Source organism: Chamaea fasciata, unplaced genomic scaffold (genome assembly GCF_029207755.1).
Source record: "Chamaea fasciata isolate MVZ Bird 193981 ecotype frontalis unplaced genomic scaffold, bChaFas1.0.hap1 SCAF_9, whole genome shotgun sequence".
In the NCBI taxonomy this organism is placed as follows: Eukaryota; Metazoa; Chordata; class Aves; order Passeriformes; family Sylviidae; genus Chamaea; species Chamaea fasciata.
In genome coordinates, this window is record NW_027094094.1 from 9,643,122 (window position 1) to 9,666,939 (window position 23,818).

General features: G+C 38.9%; 1 protein-coding gene across 2 annotated transcripts in view; it reads right to left on the reverse strand.

Moving 5' to 3' along the window:
• SHOC2 (SHOC2 leucine rich repeat scaffold protein) overlaps nt 1-23,818 on the reverse strand; it is a 59,960-nt gene that overhangs the window by 22,417 nt on the left and 13,725 nt on the right. For both annotated transcript variants that reach the window (XM_066190932.1, XM_066190933.1), the window contains exon 2: nt 12,632-13,566. In XM_066190932.1, the coding sequence (XP_066047029.1) occupies nt 12,632-13,334 (703 nt within the window). In that variant the 5' untranslated portion in view covers nt 13,335-13,566. The remainder of the gene's footprint in view (nt 1-12,631; nt 13,567-23,818) is intronic.

Genomic DNA, 23,818 nt, shown 5'->3' on the forward strand with positions numbered 1-23,818 from the left:
AATTTCATCAGGGAGATCCAAAACCTGATCAACAATTTCAAAAAGCTCAGATAAAGCTTTAATAGATTTTCCACAAAAATGTTAATTATTGATTGATTTTATTCTGACAGTTCAATCTGTGGAATACAAGTACAAAATTTGCATCTTACACTTGTTTCAGGCTGACCAGAAGCTCAAAACATCACTAAATAAATGAATAGTATGAAATTCTGAGAAATTAACATCTGTTTTTATATCATTAATTACTTTCAGGCACAAAATAAACAATTAAGAGACAGCAAAATTATCTGGCTGACAACTTAGATAATCCAAAGTCCTGAATGCTATTTTTGAATACTTTCAGCCATCACAAAAAAGACAAGATAAGTAAAGTGTATGCAAGCAGACCTATACAAATAGAAGTTTGATATAAAAGGCTTATCTGTTAAGCATTAAAAAAGTTTGGATTTGCTTGGAGTTTAGAGCCACTTTAAACAGAACTGATTAATTTCTGACTTTTATAAATTAATTTAAAAGTACAGCTAGGCACAACTCTTTGAACAGTACTTTCACCTATTTTTAAGTCAGACACACTGTGTTCTGAGCAAAAGATTGTCGGGTTTGAAAAAAAAAAGAAAAAACCAACTGTGTGCATGGATACAGGTGTATGTTATTCACATCTTTTGCATCTGAGAGACGTAAAATTAATGCATACAATGTGAACAGCTTTTACCCTCTCCAGTACAGATGAGGTCACTGCATTTGTATATCGGGGCATGACTCAGTGAGCAACAAATTTGGAAGAGTAGCAAATTCCTTTGGAGGAGCAAATGTCTATTTTTAAGCTTCAGCATTGTATCTTTGACACAAGGATTTTGCCGACAGGCCTGCAGGATTATCCTGGGCAAGTTCTGACATGTAGAGTGTCTACTCATTAGGTCAGCAGATAATCATAACTGGTGATTTAATAAATCATAAAGTATATGAATTCAGACTCTCAACAGAGTTCAGATGTCACGTAGCCACAATTCTCACCATCTATCATGGAACAATTGTGAAAGGCTAAGAAAAAAGTCAACCTCAAAGCTTCATTATTCTGTTTTAGATTGTTAATGTATAACTGATATGTTCACATATCTTATTTCCTGCACTAATTAACCCAAAATGGGATGTTTTTCCGGAAACTAAGAAGATGGAAATGTAAAGCAGGTGCTCAAGCAGCTATGCCATCACTGTGCTTGTCCCCTCTCTTACATCAGCAATCGAGTGTAGTCCAGGCAACCAGAGGCAACAGATAAATGTGCTGTATCCAGCACTGCATAACCCACACACGTCAATGCCACCACCATGCAGAAGAAAGCAAATATAAGAAAAAAAACTGAGCAAGAGTTAATGGTCTGTGACAATGGCATCTTTATTATTCATGGAAAAAGTGGGCAAAGTGTAGAATGCAATAGGAGGAAGAAAAGCTTGAGGTAGACTTAAACATCCCTCCCTTTAAACAAACAAAAAAAGTGCCTCACAAAGCTTTAGTAAGGTAACTGAAGAACCTTCACACACTTTGGGGCAGTAGTTTCCACTTCATGATTGCTGTTTTCATTTGTTTTCACTTCAGACCTTAACCGATGATGTCAAATTTGAAATATGGCATAAATTCCATTTCATCGCGCTGAGTTCTCATTTACTTGACTCTTCCCACTCTACATCTGCTGAAGTCAAAGAAATACTTGGGGGTTTTGCAACAACATGTGCTGCACTTCATTTTTGCACCTGCTTATATCTTTGACAACAGCAAGCTAAATGTTTGAAACAAACATCTTACTACCTAATCCCGAGGAGGAAAAATAATGAAAGTAATGCCTATGTCTCTCTAGAAAATTAAGGGCAACCAAACACTTTAGTTTAATTTGTACAGCCACACTTAATATTGTTACATTAAAGATGCAGGCTTTTTATTTTAAAAAGCAACACTGGTAAGCATTTAATAAAAATACTGAATTTTAAAACAGATTGAGGACTGCCCAACAAATTTTAGGCTTTAGAGCAGGAATCAAAAGTTAAAGCCCTATCACGAAGCATAGTGACTTAAGCAAAGGAAATCAAGAGATATAGAAATATTCAGCTTTTAATGCACATTGCTCAATAAGGAATCTTATTCTTGGACATAAAGATACTTATAGTTTACAACAGAGAGCATGCAAATCAACAAAAATCACTCAAGGTACATTTGTCCTGTTGCTCTCCATGATGTATGGCAAAAAGAAATCTTGCATCCCATATGCTTAACAAGGTGAAAAACCTTTGGGTGATATGACAGAGATCTGAGGATCACAGAAATGAAGAGCATGAACCCAGCCTCTCAACTTAAACAGCCCATTTGAGACAGAAATGAAATAAAGTCTCAGAATTACTTCATAACCCTACCAGTACACATATAAAGAGGTTAACTCAGAAACTAAAGATCAAGTCCAGCTCTTTAGTGAATGGCCCACAGGGAGACCAAAGTCACACCCATGGTGTCATGAGCACCATGCTCTAATCAACTGAGCTAAAAGATTTTTTACATTTTCACATGCAAAGGCATGCAGAGAACTGAAGAACTGAGTAACACGGTGCAGGAATGGAAAGGCTCTTCAGAGCACCTCGGCAGACTGAGGGCTGTTACTGCATGGGAGGCTTGAACACCTACTGTGAGGTAAAGGAAGAGCAGCTAGGGATGGGAAGAGCTGCTAGGGAATCTTTAGGGAACAGGAAAGGGAGGAATCAGTGTAGCTTAGAAGGGCAAGTGTAGGAAAACAGAGGAATAAGGAAATAAAAGGGTCCAGTCCAATGCTGGTAATGTCCTGTGGCACCACGTGGCCTGTCTTCTCTTTAAGCTGTTTTCCAGGGTGAGAAGCTCTCTGTTCTGAGGTCTGAGTACCAGCAACAGCACAGGTAAGGTGACCAGCACTACCGAACACCTCCCAGGGCGCGGCATGAGAAGGGCTCTGGGCAGGGCAAGCACAGCCCCCGAGCAGCAGCCACGCAGCGGGGGCAGCTCCCGGCGCGGCTGGGTGACCGCACGGAGCTCGCCGCGAATGGCCACGCTGCGCACAGCGCTGCTCACAACAGCAGCTCCGGCAGGAGTCACACCAGCACAAACACAGGCCACGAGCAGCCCACGCGACAAATAATGATCTGCAAATACAAAGAGGCCAAACGGGAGACCATCTGCATAGTGTTCTTCCTAGGAGCTGGTGTTTCAGCGTGTGGAAGTGTCCTTATTGTCTGAACAGTGGCAGTTGTACTGAGGAAATGCTTCTAAAAAAAAAAAAAGTGAAAATAGGTTCCACCAAGATACAACCGAAATCTGGCATTTTTGCTTTTCCAGGCTAAGAAGCGCACGTCAAAATCAAAAAGAAAGTTTTCCTAAAGCAAAGATTTGCTCAGGTCCAAAAAGAAAAATGTCTAATGATTAAGGAGCTCATGATCTTATTCATAGTAAGAGAATCGACATATGCAATTTTTTTGTGTACTACATAAAATTTGCTGAAACACATTTTTATCTTGATTTAACAGAAATAAGCCAGCTAGAAATGTGCAGCAGATCAAAATCAGCCTTAACCAGAAAGCAATTTCCTGAAGAAAAACCCATTTCTTTTCATCATGTGGACAATTCCTGCATCATTTCACTAAAATACTGTTCAAACGTCCAAAATCCCTACGGTAAGGCAAGCACTGCTACAGGGAAATACAAACCACAGGTCAAATGAACTAACTCTTTTCTGCCCCAAGTAATGCCCAAAACAGGTAAGTTCTAAGCTCATAGTAGTGAATAAAGGATTTTCTATAGACTACTTGCAACTGCATTGAAGGGATAAGTACCCTCACACCAACTAAAAAACAAGCTACGAAGGTGCTAGGTTTTGGAGTTAGTTGTTTTTTCGGGGAGAGGTTTTTTGCCTTTTTTTTTCTTTTTTTTTTACTATATTACACGGTGATTGCAAAGAAAAAAAAAAAAAAAGGCAATTAAACCTCAAAGTCTGCCAAGAGAGCAGACAGGAATTGCATGTACTAGCTGGCTTGACAATAAAAGATTTTAAAGTAGGAGCAATGCCCATTTGAAAAACATAAAACAGTTTCTCTATAAATAACCTTCACAAAACAGTCAGTTACACCCTAGCACGTAGTTTTTAAAAATGTTAAAAGGCTCTAAAAAAATCACATAATTCAAATGCATTTTTCCGAGAAGATAGTTTGTGAAGATTCCAACCACCTTCCATTTAAAAAAACTGTTAAAAATACAGCTAAGTATTCACTTCAACAATCCTTAAAAAAGGTGGAGTGAGCAATCACCTCACTGTTGTTCTCATACACACCAAGAATAAATGTTATAGTATGACAATGCTAAATATACCTGCTTTTATAAAAACAGCACAATGCAATGACTAATATTTTCAGCCTAACGAGGCAGAATTATAGCCCCATTTCATGGCCAACTTTGAAATCCTATTATGACAAGAGGGCCAGGTTACATGCCCTGACTTACAAAACTGCGAAAGTTCTTTTTGGCCATTTAAAACACAAACTACTGCTTCATCAAAAAACACTGACGTACACACAAATTAACAGTTGGAGAAAGTATATAGGTCAATAGTAAAGAGGCTTCAGTGTCTCCAATCACTAATTCAGTCAGTGGGCACCACTCTTGGATGGCAAACACAATTTGCAATGTAGCCTGTTTTCCACTGGATTAACGACATGCCAGCCCATGCTTAAGCAGATTGAACATTATGAAATCCTTCACGACATGATAAATCCTAGGCCAGATGACACAGCAAGAGGATCACGACTCTTATGGAAAGTAGAAGGAAGAGGAGAATCCAAATATTAGTGGGACTTCAGGCTGGTGTGTCAGAACATTTGTTGTAAGCTAATTTGTAAGTATTAATTATCCAAAATCAGCAATGCTGGACACAAGTTACAGAGAGTTCCCATAACTTCCATAGTTATTCATCTTTCATTTGGCTCTCTGCTGGCAAAGGGAAAAATAAAAAGGAAAAAGAATTTTCAGTCTACAAAAAGTCTTTGGGACAAATTTCCTGATTTTAGAATAAAAAATAAAAACAATTTTACAGTTTTGGAATATTTTGCCTCTCTCTCTATGAGACCCAAGTACATCACAGTGACAGACAGCCTGAGCTCTTTGTTCTGCTCTACCAACTGCCAAAAGAACAGGTAAGCAGTCAGAGCTATTCTGAATTATTACTGCACAACTGTAACTTACACAGAAGAGTTACCGAGGAGAAGGAGTGCAATTTTAATATGGTCGTGAGTGACTTAGTGACTACCAAAGTTAAAATATAAGTAAGAAGTAAGCACAGCAATAGTATTCACAATTTGCTGAATGCACACCAGGATCTAGTTGTGGGAACCACTCAAAAGCACAGAAGTAAAGCTCAGCTGAAAAGACTCAAAATCTGCTCTAAAACAAGCTTCAACAAGACACAACAGCAGACTTTTTATTTATTGCTTACAACTGAAAGCAACAAACACAAATAAAATTAAAAACATGTTCAAACAAAATCCATAAATGTAAAATGTAGAAAAACGTCCTAGCAAGGGTTCAAGACAGGATTTGAAGTGGACAGCAGAACCTCATTTGAGTGCCAAGACAAAAGGCAAAGTCCTGCACCTAGCAGGGAATAACCCTGTAAAGGGGGACAACCCTGCACCAGGAGGTGAGAAACAGCTCTGCAGGGAAGGACCAGGGGCTCCTGGTGATGCTGAACCTGGGGTAACATCTGGATCCCATCCATTCTGAGTGTGGAACAAGCGCTCAAATAATAAAGGCTAACCACCTTCCAGGCTGCATCAGCAAGGGCAGCCTGAGGGAAGTGATTTTTTTCCCCTCTGTTCAATACTTAGGAAAGTATTCAAACAGTTAAAATAATTGCAGCATTGATTTAAAAAAAAAAAAAAAAAAAAAAAAAAAAAAAAAAAAAAAAGGGAATAAAAAAACAACCTGGACTTCTAACAGGATGTCAGTATCCACTGGAATTACACTTGGGGCATCATCCCAGTAAGCTCTGCAAGTAGGTCAAAAAGGCAGGACTACTTTATCATTATCCTAAAGCCAGTCTAAAGAAAATGTAATCAGGAGGAATTTGACTAGCTGGTAAGACAAAACTGCATCCCCACAAGAGCTTTCACAAGAATCAGAACCCAGACACTAAAGCTGAAGCTGGTCAATAGAAGATCTATACTTTTCCTGCAGCTCAAGAAAACCACCAGAACTGGATCAAATAAACAGTCGTTATCTCTGACTCCTAGAGAGCAGCAAACATGCTTCAATGCCTATATTTATTGCAATCCTGTTCACAACTTCATGCTTTTATCACACTAAAATACAAATAAATAAAAGTATTCTCAACCATCATTTGCAGACACCAATTAAGCCCAGAAAAACAAATTTTTTTTCCCTTTGAATTGATGAAAAACAGAAAGGTGTTCTTAGATACAAATAATGTAAACAAATATTTCTCTGTATTGTCAGGTCTGCTAAAAAAAAAAAAAGGAAATGAAATTCAGAACATCACTGAAAAGCTTTGCAACTAAGGAGTCGTTTAACAAGAAGGTACCACATTCAGCATGGAGTGAGTAGACCTGAACTAACGTGGCTGCAACATCTGGTCACTGTCTATACTACTGAAAACAAAACAGGTGCAAGTGTTTTGAAAAAAGAGTTTCGAAGCAGTGAAGAAACCACAAATGATCTAAATATTGGGTAGATGGGGGAAGAAAAGAACAGAAGAGACTCTCAAAGACATTCCTGGTCTGGTGTAGGCAGATTCCCCGAACTACATTCTAAAAATATTTCCCTTGCAGAACAGCCCTGACCAGATTCTCCCCAGAAAAAGAGTTGCATTCACAGACAGAAAACACAATATTTGGAGTCTCAAGAAACTTGCAGAAACTATGTAAATGTAATTTCAACCACGTTGAAAATATTATTTTATTTGAATTGTGTGTGCTAACACAAGAAAAATATTCAAAACTGGTGAGAGATGCAACCTTGTCTTTGCTAAAAAAATATTATCATCTCGACTGTGCAAAACAATTCCTTCAACACAACATGGAGGAACGCAATAAAACTCCAAATATAAGAAATTCAAAAGGCTTGCTTAAGTAACAGCCTGCAAACTGAACATTTGCTTGGCCTCATCCCAAGACAATTCCTCTGGTTTTCATCCTTCTCATGCTGACTGCCTGACTCACCAAAGCATTCACATTCTTCCACTCTAATCTTCCACTTTTTGATCTCAGTGGAATGGACAATTTACCAGATAAGGAGATGAAGCTGGTGTCCACCTTGTGAACTCATCCCCACAATTATCCCTCCAGACTGTCTTTTGGCAAAGTCTTCACATGGAAACCTTTCCATTAAGGTTTTATTCCGTGGATGCCACCAGAAATTGAACAGCCAGGTGAAGAGGTAAGTTCTGCCTTGCACTTAGTGTGCGTGTGCATGTGTGTGTGTGCGTGTATAAATATATGTGTATACATATATAAATTGAACATCTGTGTAACAGTGACCTTCATGGTCAGGAACAAGATTCAAAGCAAACTTGGGGACCTTGCTGAAGATGAAAGGCATTTATAGGAGTTTAAAGGGAAAAAAATGGAAAAGCCTTTGGAAGAAGTGTGTACTGAGAATTACTAAAGAAACAAGCCGCACCAGGCTCAGGAAATCCATGATATGAAAATAGCTGGATGTGGGCAAGGAGTCAGGTTAAGCCCCATACATAAACTTATTCTGTTTCTATGCACATTTGCTTAGGGCTAGAGTCAGAACCAGGATACAGGGCAAGATGCACTCCGAAACCATTTATCACTACTGTTAGGTATGATGCAATTTGTAAGAAAGAACATAGAGTAGCTTTACTGTCAAGAAACTCCCATCAATGGATCCTCACCACTATACATAAAAGCATTACAAAAAATTGTTTCAGGAAGGTGCAGCTGAGCTAATGCTACCAGGATTCCAATAAGCTACACCAGCTTCTGTGGTACAAGACACGGTAAGCAGCGGGAAGGAGAGAAAAAGATCCTGAAAACATAATTTGATGCATTTTTAAGAGCTCTCTTCAGACAGCAATCCACTGTTCCTCAGAGCACCTGCAGCGCACTTGATATGCTTACACACAACAAGAGCAACCCTACCTGAGAGGCTTTGCAGTGAGCTGCAGCGAGCCCAGCTGATCCCACAGCTCAGTGCGGGCCAAGTGTGGTCCTGCTCTCCCTGTTCCAGTTCATGCTCTCCCACTCCTCCTCCCACACCAGTTCCACGCTGATCTGAAACTCCACTGATTTCAACTACCCAGAGTAATAGACAACAAAAGTAGCATTTGGGAAGCTGCCAGGACGGGAGTGGATACTGCTAATTTCAGTATCATGGAGCTGTTATACATTAGCACATCCATTTCATGAAAACTCCCACTAATGCACCTGCAGAGCTTTTGGCTAAATATGAAAAAAACCCAAACCAAAACAAAGTATTTAAGTATTTTTACATCTTATTCAAACAAATATATATTTGAAAATACCACAATGACCAAGACCTCAGCTTACTATGCAGTTGACTGAAATAATTTCAAATCACATTAAAAATGTAGAAACAATATGGATGTTGATAGGAAAGTGTTAAGAGAAGTCTGATAAATACAAGCAGAAGCTATTTAGTATGTAGCTACCTATAATAAAGCTTACATATAATAAAACAACTGGGTGCAACAGAATGAGAGGTGCTTAATTCGGGGGGGGGGGGGGGGGGGAAGACCAGAAAGACACACTTCTGTTTACTAGCTGTATATAACACTTCCTCTTTCTCACTAAAATGTTTGTTTTAAATGCAAAGCAACTTTTCCTCAAGTGCAGTCACCTAATTAAAGTTTGTGTTGTTTAACTACTAAAGACAGTTGAAAGTCCAAAACAGAACCAAACTTCAGCTTATTTCCCCGCAGCTCAGAGCTGGCAGGTTCACCTCCTCCAGGTTTTCCACAAAACAACAAACACCTAAAATAGGTCAGTTGTAAAGCAGTTGCCAGGACCACCTGAGAACAAATGTAGGCAACAGAGGGCAAGTGCTGCATCTAAGAACAATGGAACATCACTGGCACAAAAATCAACTACTCAAAGACATACTGGGTGTTGGAAGAAGGTCTTAATTATCAGAGCGCTTAAAAGCCCCTACATTCAATTTATTTCAATGAGAGTAGAAGGAAAAATAAACTTTATTTTATAAGGCTGGAGACTAAAGATTCCTAGAAAAGCAATGGGATGACTGCTTCAGGTGACCCTTCATTTTAAAGCAACAAGGTCCTGAAACTGGAATGCCATTTATTCTTCTAAAAAACTGAAAATTTTTGTTTAGTAACTTTGAAAGCCATCACAAGTCTGTAGCACCAGGGTAAGACTTAAAGCCATCCCTCTTTGAGGGAACAATTGCAACATTTTTCAAACTGAAGTCTGGATCTTTAATTTTCTTTTTGTCCAGACCAACCTTTTGTAGCACATGTACTTTCAAAAGACAAAGTAAAGAAAACCCAGGATTCTTTGCACAGTGTGCACCAGATCAGCAACACGAGCACATCGTAGTTAACTGCTACAAGACTCTTCCTTGCTGGACAAGTCAGCAGGTTACATAAGCTTTGAATTTTTAAAAATATGAACAAGCACACTAGCATGCCATTGTGAGCTTTAGGCCTCAGAACAATGGGGCATTTTTAAAAAGAATTTGAAATGCTCCGCATGATATTGCTTTGTAAAAGATAATGGCTTCATTTTACTTCCCGCTCTGCAGCAACAAAACTTTCTGTGTTATTTACAAGCTGATAATATGAGTGCTTGCTAGTTTATAGTATTTAGATACTGTATTATAAAACACACAAGGGATTAAAAGCATTGAGACTTAAAAGGGAAGGGTTTTTTTGAAGTGCATATGTGAAATGTAGAGGAATAGTGTTTAAAGAAACAAATTCCATTGGAAAGTCAGAAATAAAGTTCTCAGTTTCATTTTTCAGCTGTGTTTTCAACTCAATTATTTCATCAAAAAAATTAACATGCAAGTGAGTGAGTAGAAATCAATTACAGAAGTTAAACTATTTTATCTGGTTTTACTCTGATGAAAAAGATTTTCACGTGCTTGTACTATGAGTCTTGGCAGTTCACATTATTTGTCTTACTTAAACACCAATTAATTTTATTTTTCATCTGATTCAATTTCAGGCAATCTAGTCTGAGAAATTTACTTTGAATAAAAAAAGATGCTATTGAACATGGTTGTGAAACGATGGTTTCCCTTTGAAATTCTTCACAAGGGTGACAGTTGTCTTGGATTCGTGCTTTTAAAAGGCCTTCCACAATGAGGTGCTGACCCGTAACAAGAAACACGAGCATTATCACAATTCAAATAAAGGCAGGACTAACTGCTGGATACAAAGACAGAAGCAAAGTAGTTAATGTTCTCAAGCTAGGGTTTTACAGAGAACTGAGAACACTGCCTGTATACATATCAAGACAATAAAAAAATTACAAAAGAAACAAACAAGTCACATGTTCCTGACACAAGTACCGACTAATTTTTCCATGAAGCAGTTGCACATGACCTCTTTCAAGACTACTGTGAACAAACACATGCAGACATTACATTAATGTAAACCATATTCAACAAACGAAATAAAGAGGTTTCAGCAACAGCAATGTCTGCAGTATCAAACACTAAGAGAAATTTCTAAAGCACAACACCAAACACTAGGATCCAACACCTCACAGAAGTTTTTTCTTCATACACTACTAGTATTACTTTAAATTTATGCAGCACTATCCGCAGTTGAAACTCAGAAGATGGCTCTTTGCTGGATTAACTAATAACTGAGCCACAAACAGAACAAGGTACAATATTGACAATTGTATAACAGCTAAATTGGCCACAATTTCTTCAATAAACGTAGAGACACGCAGTATGCTGGGTTTTCTGTAAACATCAGCCCCATGGTTTCCAGTATGATTTGTTGATCAGTAAAAAATTCAACGAGACTGTTGAACTTAAACTGAAGTGTCAAATTAAGTGAAAATTGTAATTCCTTCGTTCTCCCAGGGGAAATTCAAAGGATTGCTGAGATGCTCATGACAACTCAAAAATCACGTGGATCAGAAAACATACCGCATTGACCATTTCATTTCTGCCTAGCAAAATATGTTCCTGTGGCTCCAGCAGAATCCATCCCCAGCAGCTGCCACAGGTGGCCAAAGGCTCAGACCAACAGCTGGCACCACCACTGCATTTCTTCACTCCTGTTAGCACGGAGAGAGCTCTCTGTACTGGGTGTTGCTGGTAGGTGGATTGGCAGTTTCAGGCACGACCAGGAGTTCCCGCCATCACGAACATGCTATCTTATGTATCTTTCATATCAATGTGCCAGATAAAGAGCAAACACTGTTGGCTTGAGAAAGATCCGTCAGGTATACAAACAAGAGCATTTCCCAAGCTTTGCAAAATTAGTGACCATAGGGGCTGCTTTGGTAGGAACACACTCACACACTGGCTTGGACAACAGGAGAAAGTCCCACAGCAGCTTTTGGAACCAGGGCATGGGAATTATTACTCACAGTGTTACAAGGGCTTTCACAAGGTTTTTTTTCCACACTTGAAGAAAGTCAAAGCGATTTCTTAATCGCATGAAGTTTATGTTCCCCCAAAAGGGCTAAACTATACTTGCATTTTAAAAATTGGTGATATATAGAAAAAAAACCTACTGATTAACAGAATCACACTTTTATAGGGCACACATATTGTTCAAATATTGCTTGAGAACAGTGTTATAAAGACATATTTTCCATGAAGCAGAATGCATTAGGAGCAACACAGAAGTTCTCGCTATACAGTTGTCCAGCACGTCTTGTGTGATAACCATTTAAAGTAATAACGCACTTTCACACCAGTTCACTATCTTTCGAACCTTTGTAACAATGTTTGGAAAAACAAACACTGTTCATTACAAAGTCATAAGAATCATCAGCCATGTGTACAACATTTGGTCACTTCAGAGTCCACGTATTAATATACTCATGACCTACAAAAGGCAGACACCTGCACAAATCATTAACCTGGATTATTAACTGTTACAGCACCCAACAGCTTGCTCATGTTAATAGCATGTAGCTACCTATTACCTATTCTACCTTGTATAATTGTGGTCACACCCCTCTGTAACATGTCTATAATGTGTTTATAACTTGGAACAGTTCATTAACGATTTCTAAAAAATCTTAAACAATGCCACTGTATCTCTTTTTTTTTTTTTTTTAAACCATCTGAGCTCCCAAGATACAATATGTGAAGGTACAAAGCAATGATGGAAACAAGATACATCTGATTTTAAGATGACAGATGAAAAAGGGCTTTTGTTGTTCAAAAAAAAAAAAATATATATATATACATACAAGGCATTGACTATTCTCAAGCTAACAGTGGAACAGTATGATCAAGAGCATCATTTTACGTAGTTTTAAATGAAGAGCAGTAGGAAAAGTGACAGTTTATGTATAATTAACCGAACTGCAAAGTGAACGTAAAAACATCATCACACTTTCAGTCAGCAGAATCACTTACCAATTTCAGCAGGTAGTTGCTTGATTTTGTTCTCTCGTATGCTAAGCATGGTGAGTTTTGACAAGTTTTTGATATCCTTTTCCACAGTAGTTATACGATTAAAGCGTAGGTACAGAGTGGCCAGGGAGCTTAGCCTGTACACCACCGAGGGGATTTCTCTCAGTTTGTTATGCCGCAGGTCAAGCATGCGCAGTTTCTTCAAGTTATCAAGAGAGTCAGGCAAACTGGTGAGTGAGTTCTCACTCAGAGCCAGTGTCACCAGATTCACAAGACAGCCCACCTCCGCTGGTAGGCACTGCAGTTTGTTACTGTATAAATAAAGTTCTGTTAACTGCGTTAGCTCTTTGATAGCTGATGGAAGCAAGTGTATAGACCTCTTGGACAAGTCCAAGCGCATAGAATTCTCTTCCCGGCATTTATTTAGCTCTTTGATCACTTCAGCATTGCTGGATTTTTTGCGAGTACCTGTGGCAGGATTAGGTCTTTTTATCGTATTGTCCACTGAAAAAGCTACCCCAGGCTGCGTGCTACTGGAGTCCTTCTTCCCATCTTTGGCATCTTTCCCTTTGGTCTTAGGCTCCTTTTCTTTGCTCTCTTTCCCAAACCCTCCAGAGGCCTTAGCCTCCTTCTCCCTTTCTTTTGACGATTGGACTTTTGGATCCTTCTCTTTGCAGTCCTTTTCTTTTCCTAGATTACTACTCATGGTGACTCAACGTTCAGCAAGCACCACATGAAATCTGTTTCTGAAGTCCACAAGAACAATTCAATGCTGAGGCAACAAGGATCCTTAAAACGCGCAAGCGTTGAACCCAGGGAGGAGCTTCAGAGGTGTGACACCCATTTGCTACATATTGGTTCTGAAGGCACTCTTTCCTAATCCTACTATCAGGAGATTCAGCTGTAGAGATCAGGTCAAATGCTCCGTATTAGTATTTCTGGAACACAGAGAAGAGAAGCCAAAGTTAGTGTAAATATAAAACTTCCAGTTAAATATTGGATGTTTCTACATCAAGCCTGTGCTCACTAACTCAGGTTAATGATTTGTCCTTCTGTTCAAACGTCAATGAAAAACCCAAGGCTAAACCAAAAATACTACACATATTGCTCACAAGACTCACTGTGGTACAAGAACTGTATTAATTAGTACACGTGAGGGAAGGAAAATCACAATTCTCAAACATAATACTGCCTTCAGTAATACATTGGAGTCACCATCTTATGTCTTACCTAGTTCTTACAATAACTCCCTGGTGATCAACATGTATATTCTCTTCCCTCAATGCCCAATCAGCCAATACATACCTGCTATAATTCTAAGTGCCTGCCTCCTCAAACAAACCTGTACAGGCTTATTCTTTCAGCACAAAACAATCTCCATTCAATCTACAGTAAAATCTAATATGGTACAGTAACACAAACACTTTGCCTTGAGACATCTCTTCTGACCAGCTCTGAACCACAGGTCTCCGCTATTAATGTGGAGCAGCAGAACGTTCTCACCAGTGTCACGTGCTCTGAAGAACCAAGCACAAGGATTTTTAAAATATACCTATAAAAAAGTCAGCCCAAAGTCTAGAAGAAATACATTATGCTTCAAGATAAGTAAAATTATGAAGGAATTTCTCTTGGGAGTAGGATACAATATACCTTCACCACATCTTGAATTTTCCCCCTCAATGACTACAATGCAGCCTAAGAAGTGAGCGGATGTCTGAAACCTATAAAGACCCATTTACATTTTTACAAAATCATCATGCATCATGGAAAGCAGCTTTTCTTCACGTTTCAATTCAAAACACATGACATGCCCAAGAACTTCACCATTCTGAGTAATGTGGAAAGGTTTTTGAATGTATCTTTGTGGAAGAAAAAGAAACAATCGATGGCAACAATAATTTCATGTCTCCCTATTAGTTCACCTTTTAGCTTTGATATGCAGTAGCCACTGCAGAAGAAAGGTCCCTTGTTTCCCAGTCACCTTGTTTAAATACTCTTAAAACCTCACAGGAGCTGTATCACTGTCCTGGCACTCCAACTTCTGCACAAGTTCATAAAGCTTGTAATCAAAATCAATTAAATAATATTTTGTATACTTAAGCCATCAGGAAGTACTATAAACACAAACATCTTTTAGCAGAGCTCAAGTAACCATTTTTAACTATGGTTATGCTGTGAATGCTTACCTTCAAAAATAAAAATGTACATGGAGAACACAAAGCTGCACAATTTACTATATATTTTTTTCATTCGTATTTTTTGAAAAGGTAAAGAAAATCTATTTTTAAATGATCCGAAGGACAAGGCACTTTACCCCAGCTGCAAACCCAGATGTTTAGTAGCAACACTCAAAAGAGAACCTGCCCCAGGAGGTGCCTTCCAGTCCCTCACCCTGATTCATTACTGCTGCAGCATCACCAAGCGTGCTACAAACACTGTAATAGGAAAAAAAAAAAAAACCCACACAAAACCCCCAAAACAAATAAACAAACAAAAAACCTACCCCCCCAAAGAAGCTCAACATTGCCTCCAGTTCCTGTGTTCTGAACAACTCTGTTGTAATGGACCATGGCTGAATGCTAGCAGCAGCAAGCAAAAACAGTTTTTAACATGGAAATTCTCTGCAGTGTTAAGTCTTCTAAAGCAGCACAAGCCAGTTCTTTACTGTATCCTTACGATTTCCACACAGCTTTTACACCATCCATTAATTTGACCTCTCCCCAAGATTACTAACCTCACCAGATTATATTTAAAACTTCTTCTCAGCAATGTATAATCTACACGCTTGTAAAACTCCAGTAATAGGAACTGTAATGACTCCCAATGCTAAAACACAGCTGACTAAAGGGTGGGAGCCCGAAAGGCTTGACAACATGTTTTCATTATGAAACAGTAACACAAAGGAATCAAGAACTAACACAGTTTCTGAATTCTGAAAATGCACAGAAAAGAGACGTGTAGCAGTGCCAGAACAGCTACTGCTCCTCATTGAGTCCCCGAAGTGCAAAATACTCAAAGGGCTGCTGCTCTCTTGAGCTTTCAATTTAATCAAATTTAGGACCCACCAAGAGATTTGTTTCATTTCTTATGTGCACAGCAGCTGGAGGAGGTTTAGAAAGAGCCTCAGAAAGGAAAAGACTGCTGGAGATTAGTGCTGCTGAAAGCAGCTCGGCAGTGCAAGTGCTCCAAATAATCTGCACGCATTTCACTGCCTTTGTTAGCAATAACTTTAATTGTACCTAGAAAGAAATTAAATGCTCAACTTCACGTAAGTTGCTCTACATGATCTCTACTGCAGATCATTCAAGCTGATGGGGTTACTCACATACATCAAGTTAAACATATATGTAAACTTTTGGTGGGCACAAGTATAATTACAGATATTACAAAGGAAGTTAAATATGTTTCAAAAGGTTATGCATATTTTTAAGCCCTTTTGGTTAAAGGACAAGAGTCACCATCAATTCTAAACTACAGTCAAACAAGCATTCATTGTATCTCAAAAGGAGAGCTTCTTTTAGAGATATTTTTAACAGAAGGAAATTCAGTGAAATTAGCTAGTTCTGCCAACTACTTCCATTTTCCAACGCTGCTCAAACTGACTTCCTGTCAATATTAATTGACATAAAAACATTTAACTATTATGTCCCAGAGAACTTGGAAAATTTAATAAGACTCTTGCTTGGCACAGTATGTGAGGGGAAGGAAAACTTTTAGAGACGTTAAGGAAAATAATCTCTTCCCTGTTCCGAGTATTTTTTTTTAAAGTAAAATATTTGTAAATAGCTACAAATAACCAACTTCAGAGTTTTAATTCACTCCTCCTGATGCCTGGTGAACATAAACCAGATGTATTTCGTTTTTTCTGTCATCTGTAACTGATGAAACTTCAGAAACAGAAGCAATTTCAGCTTAAACTGTATCACCTTCCCTACTGTCTGGAAAAGAGGAGCACATTTACCTTGAATATTTTAATGATTTTTTTTTAATATGTACAAGTAATTGAAAAGAGATTTCAGTTTTTCTGAGCAACACAACCTAAAACATTTATGCAATAAATGCTTTTTTAAAAGTGTGGTAATGTAGGAACATTTTGCAGTTCTAGGAATAACACTACACTAATCACTGCAATTTGGCAATATAAATACCGATGTTTCCTGGTCACTATCGAACACAATATGAGGCTGGAGATAAAAGATTTCAGCCAACTACTATTCAAGTAAGGCTGTAAAAGCCTTAACTGTCTCCTACCCACTACTGCAAAGTGGTGGGACCCCCCAGAACAGGCTGTTCACCGCATGAATTACTCTCAGCACTCCCTCACTTCCCAGAGGATGCGTTCAAGTGTCTTGTGACTTGCAATTATATGAAAGTTTCCTGTGAGTTCACAGAGATGGCTTGAAGAAGAAATCGTTAAATGAAATAAAAGAGTCTCCCACAGCTGAAACATTTTCCCCTCAAGTGACGAGGTTAACCAACAGCAGTCTTCTCTGCCAAAGGAAAATCATCATGGCACGTCATCTTACAGAATGGTCACTTTACAGCACCACCTAAACCCTCACTGGCTCCTCTTCTGTGTTTCTGTAGCCAAACCAGGCACTTCAAACCATAAACATTTCTGATATTCTAAGCATGTAATATCTAAGGCATCGTTTTAACTCAAGGGTAACACACTACACTCAACTGTAACAGAATTTCACTACTGTAATGTAGCAAGAGACATACAGGCCTGCTTTGGAAAGAAATTTTTTTTAGTACATGTGGAACTTTTTAACTTTTTATCACAATAGGAATGATTTTTCTCTTCACTCTGTGTACTAAACTTGACCCACATCACGGCTAGGACTTTTCAACCTAAATAACAGCAGAGGATCATTCTGAATATTAAACAAGTCAAAGAAATAAGGAATCAGCTCATACCTAAGAGTCTGAAATAAGCAGACAACTATTTTACTACACAATAATAAATAAAATGTTCTGAGATTGCAATTCTGATCTAAGTATTTTTGATTAGTCAGCCCTAAGTAACTCTTAACAACAAGGCAGAGTTCAAATGCTATCTGGTAATTGCAGCAACACCTCTTCACAAACAAACACACACTAAAAAAAAAACCAAAAAAACCCTACCTTTTTAGAAATATTTACCTTTTAATTAGAGCAGCATGGGATACATCAAAAACATTTCACATTCCAGTACACCACAAAGATGAACACATCATTAAGCAATGGATGAAATTTAAAGCTTAGCCCAAGTGGCAACAATGAATTTCCATTCTCAATACCACATATGTGCAAAAAAAAAAAAAAAGAAAAGAAAAAGCCAACCCAAAAAAAAACCCAACCACCAGTCACTACTTTCATTTGGAAAACCAAATAGCTTAAGCCAACGAGTCACTTGCAAACAAAGCACATTCTCTCCTACAATTTGCTAGCTTCAAACATCTGACCTATAGAGTTTTCATCTGCATAAGTACATTTCAGCTCCTGCCACTGCAGCCACCACGGACCAGCTGGGACCAAACTGCTGAATCAGTCCCCAGTGGTTGCACAGCTCCTCTGAACACAAAACCTCGCTCAGAGGTATGGAGACAGCGAGGGAACAACCAGCCGTCACTCCACCAGAGACCAAAAACCGCCTCAGCTATCTCAACAAAAGCAATGCTCCTGAAATATGTCAGCTAGACAGCTTCTCTTCTTTGGGAAGAAATCTGTTATTCCAGAGTACAGGAATGGCTGCAGAATGACTGCTCAATGGCAGCAGGGCAATACTGTCATGGCTCGTTGTGCCAGCTACCCTGGTTGGCTTGCTCAATGGAGAAGACTAACCATTAAATTCGTCTCAGTGCTGTAAGGGGATGGCCAGCAGATGGTTGTCCACAGACTACCAATTCAGCCTGATTTCAACACCCCAGGATGTGGCACCCTAATCCCCTCTCACACTGCGGGAGCGGCTTGTTCACTGCAGGCACAGCTTGAGCCTGCAGAGCTGGGTAAGGGGGAGGCCTGGGCCCTGACAGCCCTCCAAGCCCTTTAAAACATCTTCATCTACCACAGGACTGCAGCCAAGACCATCCTGACTGTTTGCTGCTCCCACGGCTGCCAAACAGCACAACCAGCATAACCCAGCCTCACATTGGAGCAAAACCGAGGGGTCGAGGGAATAACTGAACAAACGTCAGGCCAAGAGGGCAACAGCTCCGTTTAGACCATCTCTAAAGGCTTCCTAACACTTCACTTGTGGTGTCTTAAATCTGCAAGCGCATCTGTAACTATAGGCACCTAATTACAAGCCTATGTGCAATTACACCTGGAGTTACTATAAATAAGCAAATGAGTTTCTAAAGTTTTTGAAGGTTGATCATTGTGTGCTTGCAGAACCAGGCAGATCTCCCAGGACATCCCATCCCAGCTTCTGACACAACTGTGCCCTTCCAGAGCAAATGGGCAGGCACATGGACATCACTGCTGGGTTTGAAGCTTTGGAATTCATCTTTTCACTCCCTGGTCACCAGCTCTGCTGCTCTCTGGAAGTACCTCCCTGCACTAAGTGCCATGTCACATACCAAAGTCCAGAGCAGTCTGGACAGGAAGGTTCTACACTTGCAGACAGAACGTCACCTACACCTTGAGTTCCTAGGAGGTAGAAATAATCTTTTGTGCCCTGCCTTTGAACTTACCTAGCAAGTACAAAAATATACATACTGTGATTCATTCTGTGTGCTCCAACATTATTTTTGAGAAGTACTCTCTCTTTTCCTCTGCAGAAACAAGAACCCACTAGTTTTTTGGCCAAGTTATAAAATACCACTACATGTTTTTGTAGAAATAGATCCAAGAGCAAAGAATTCTGCTAACTCCATGCCGCAGCTAATTTTAATATGTAAAAAGGTACCTTCTGCTTGCGTGGCCCCCCAGCATGTACCTTTTGAGCTGGTTGTCTCCATTTCCATGGCAACTCACTGTATCAGCAGGTTGTGTAATCCTGAATAACACATGAAATTTGAAAATCCTAACTTTCTAGATGAAACAAATTTCCAAGATTTAGTGCCGGTTCTAATACTCTTAAAACGGTCATTGTAAATGGATATATTAGTCTAGGAAAACCCAGCTCTTGTTTTTGTGACCATACAGCTTCTCTATCTATAGCAGCATACAACCTTCTGCAAGAGCAAAATTTAATTTCCAATATAGAACAACCTCTCACTATTACCACTACAAAGCACCCAGACACAACTATTCAGATCCCTCAACAGCTCCTATAAGCAAAGGAAACAACCTGCCACACACCGCTTTGTTACAAATTTGACAGAAAATGGCACTGGTCCCAGCAAAGGTGATGATACAAACTAGCAACAAGTATTTTTAGTTCATTCATCATTTCCTTTGAGCAATAAAAACAACTTATCAAAACAAAACCTACTAAAAAGAGACTAAACATGAATAATGAGCAAGTGAGAAAGTAAACACAAAAAGCATCAGCAGAGTAACATATTATCTACTAATTATCTATATTATCAACAAATTAAGTTATGTTAATTCTACAGAAATTGGGACAAAGTACACACAAAACGCCATCACAGCTAAACCAAAAACTGCTCAGCGACTATCTAGGGTAGCATCCCACCCTGGCCCATAAAAGCAACACAGAATTATCTACCAAAAATCTTGTTTATCGTAGCAGTTCTCCATTTATTTAATCTCTGAATCTGACATAATAAGTTTGCTCACCTTCTTCAACCTGCTGTAATAATTATGATGATTTCACAAAGTTCGGTGCTGGATGATTCTCAGTCCCTCAAATTTTCTGACTATATTTAGTGACTGTAAGTCACTGGATCCTTTTGCAGAGGAACACTATGCTAAATTAAAAAAAAAAAAAAAAAAAAAAAAAAAAAAAAAAACCTATCTAAAAAACAACTTAAAATGTGTTTTTAACACAGTGAAAAAAGGAGTGATGACTCTACCTTCTATGTTCTAGCAGACAAAGCCAAATTAACTACATTATTGCAGCTCGGCACTGAACAATATCTCGCCTCTCTTCAATTTTTTTATTGTTTTTAGCTAAAATTATTTACAGTTCTTGATCTTCAGTTAAGACAACAAAAGCCTGGACATATTTGTTTTATCGAACACCTAGTTTAAATATTACTAAAGCTTTGAAAGGAAATCTGCAGTAACATTTACTTTTCAACTAACATTGTGAATTTGGAAGTTACAGAAGTGTCTGTCAAAGTCCAAAAAAATACTTTACCACATGTTTCCAATTACACATCTCCTCACCTTTCAAATCATTAACATATTTTGAATCTGAGCAGTTCTTAGACAACAACTAGCTCCTTGAACAGATCAGCACTCTTCCCAGAGAAAAGATAACAACTGCAATCAGCATCAAATTTGCTCTAAGTGTACATTTCTGCTTCATTACAAATAAATTGAATAAAATTTATTTGAAAACGGCACAATGACCAGCTGGAGTTGTTTCTTTATGATGGCATATTTTCCACAAAGTTTACATTAAATATTACAGGAAACCAAAACAAATGTAGACTATCCTGAATGAAAAGTCAACAAGATCTACACATCTTCCCCCATTACTGCTTAAGCAATGTTCTTTCCAGTGAGATTGGGTTTTTTTGGGTTGTTTTTTTTTTTGTTTGGTTTTGTAATCTGACTCTATCAGATAAACGTATCTTCCCTGGTGAAAGCAAACTGATTCAGGCCAGGATTATATATATATATTATATATATAACATATATAAAGAAATTGCTATGTTTCAGCTAACTAGATGTAAGTAAAAATACTCTCATCTCTTTTCTCCAGCAATCATTTGCCTAAACATGATGTGACTGACCACTTCTGCCATCCTACTACTCAGATCCAAGAACTAGAAACTGTGAAAGAGAAATGGTATTTTTCCTGCATCATGTGTGCCCACTCCAGCTGGAGCCTCATTTTTAACTGCTGCATTTCTGAGGTTAATTGCATTCTGCCCACTCAGTTTCAACTGGATTTTGCATTATTCCCTCCCTGTCCTCACCCTCTAATGCTGCGTTTACTGCACATGGTTAAGCAGATTACCACATTCCAATGGCCACCACATTCCATGCTCCTGCACCACTGCTTGAAATGATGCTCAGCCACAGCTGGAGAAGCCAAAGGAACTCAGAAATACCTCGGGGAACTTCGCAAATCAACGGCACCACTGCAATGTAGGCTCATTATACACCCCGAGGAGGTGATGAAGAACAAAATTGCTCCCAAGCCTCTTTCAAAGCTTTCAACTGCTGTCCCCCATTGAGCATAACAGAATTAAACACAACGACATAAAGCAGTGAAGTACTATTGAAACAAAGAGATGCATTCCATAGGTATTCAGGTAGCCCTGTATACTGCCAGTGCTCTGAGGCAAAGGCTTCTTCAATCACATTGATCTGTATAAGACTTCACTCCTTCAAGTTGACATTTACCAGCATCTGCCTGCTAGCCCTCAGGGGTTTTTTGATTGTTTTGGGGTTGGAGAGAGGGGCCTTGAGGGAGCAGGAAAATAGAGGGGAAAGGTAACATAATTTACTCGGTTCAGCTGTTTGCATGACTAACAGCCGGTAAAACCACGTTGCTTTGCTCAAGTTGAAGGTAATCTTAACACCAATTTCATAACTATGGCATTTTTAGTTTAGACTAGGGGCTTCGAATCTATTTTAATATCTGGTGCCACCGTGAATTTCACCAGATATTCCCTCCTGGTCACTCAAAGTCCGATAAGAAAACTACAAGGAGTTCCTGTGGCAACAAAGCGCTGAGTATTTCATACAGCCTGAGCCTGCTTCACCTCCTCAACACCAACAGCTTCTGATCCAAGGCATTTCCACAGAGCAAGTCAAACCCAGAGGGGCCAAACAGGCCATTCCTTTCAGCTGAGACACTCTCCTACTGTCCTCCCCACCTTCCTCTGGGTCACAGCAGCCACACAGAGGAAAAAGCTCTTGCGTGGAGCACAGGCAAGCTGAGAAACAAGCAGGAGCTGGAGCAAGAACAAGAATGGGAGGCTGGAAGGCACAGAGGATGGGCAAGAAGCAGCTGATAAGAAATTCTACATAACAGAGTATCACAGACATAAAAATACCGAGAAAATAATCAGTCAACAGGCACCACTCCTGCTCCTACACACTGCGTGGAGAGGGGGTCTTGGAGATGTCCAAAGTATGTAGTGATTGGAGAGGTATCAAACACACTGTGACAAGTACGGTCACCTACACTGCTGGATGCCATCTCATTCACACCTCCCTAATTCTGATTGCTTTATATTGAAAACTTAATTTTCATAACTTCTTAAGAGCATTTTTATTTAGCTTTTTACATGTTTTCTTCCCCACTCAACATTGAATGCATTAGCATTACAAAAAACCCAAAAATTACAGCATTTGAATTTATTGCAAGTTCATCCACATTCTGACAGATTCCCAAGAGGATCCCAGAGACTTCTTTCCCAGGATAGAATAATAGATAAAAGTGAAACAAACAAGGATGAGAAGAAGGCTCTGCTCACCTTCCTGTGAAGAACCATGAAATGTCGGGACCTACCATGAATACTCTCCATCCTCACCCCCAGCATCACAGAACACAAAACACCCTCAGCCCCAGCACTGAATACTATTCCGCTTGTAACTTCGAGCCTGATTAAGAGATTATTTCACATATACTAATAATTCTGGAAAACACATGATAAATCGGGTCCCCTTCACAGGAACAAGATGTTTTCCTTCAAAAGAAAAAAAAAAAAGTAAAAAGAAAACCACTACAATCCCTTCCAAGCAGATTCTTCAAAATCTGTTCAGATGAGGCATCCTTTTCTTTTCTTTAAAAAAAAAAAAAAAAAAAAGGTCTTCAATAACATTTTTCCTAGAAACAGTGAAAAACATGATTTCTTCTTGTCAAAAATCAGCTCAATGATACATGACAGACTCTTAGCACACTGGAAAGGCTTATGTACTGCAAAAGTAGAAAGTAGCAGCAGTGCTAACCTGAAAAATGACATGGAAAAAATTTAGATGCAATCTGAATAAAACAACATTGTATAAATATTGCAACAATACCTTTTACCTCACCACTTTCCAAAAACTTAAGTAAGATAAATCTGAAAAATCTGATGAATCAGCAGGCTAGCTTAGAGCTACACTAAAGTTCATATC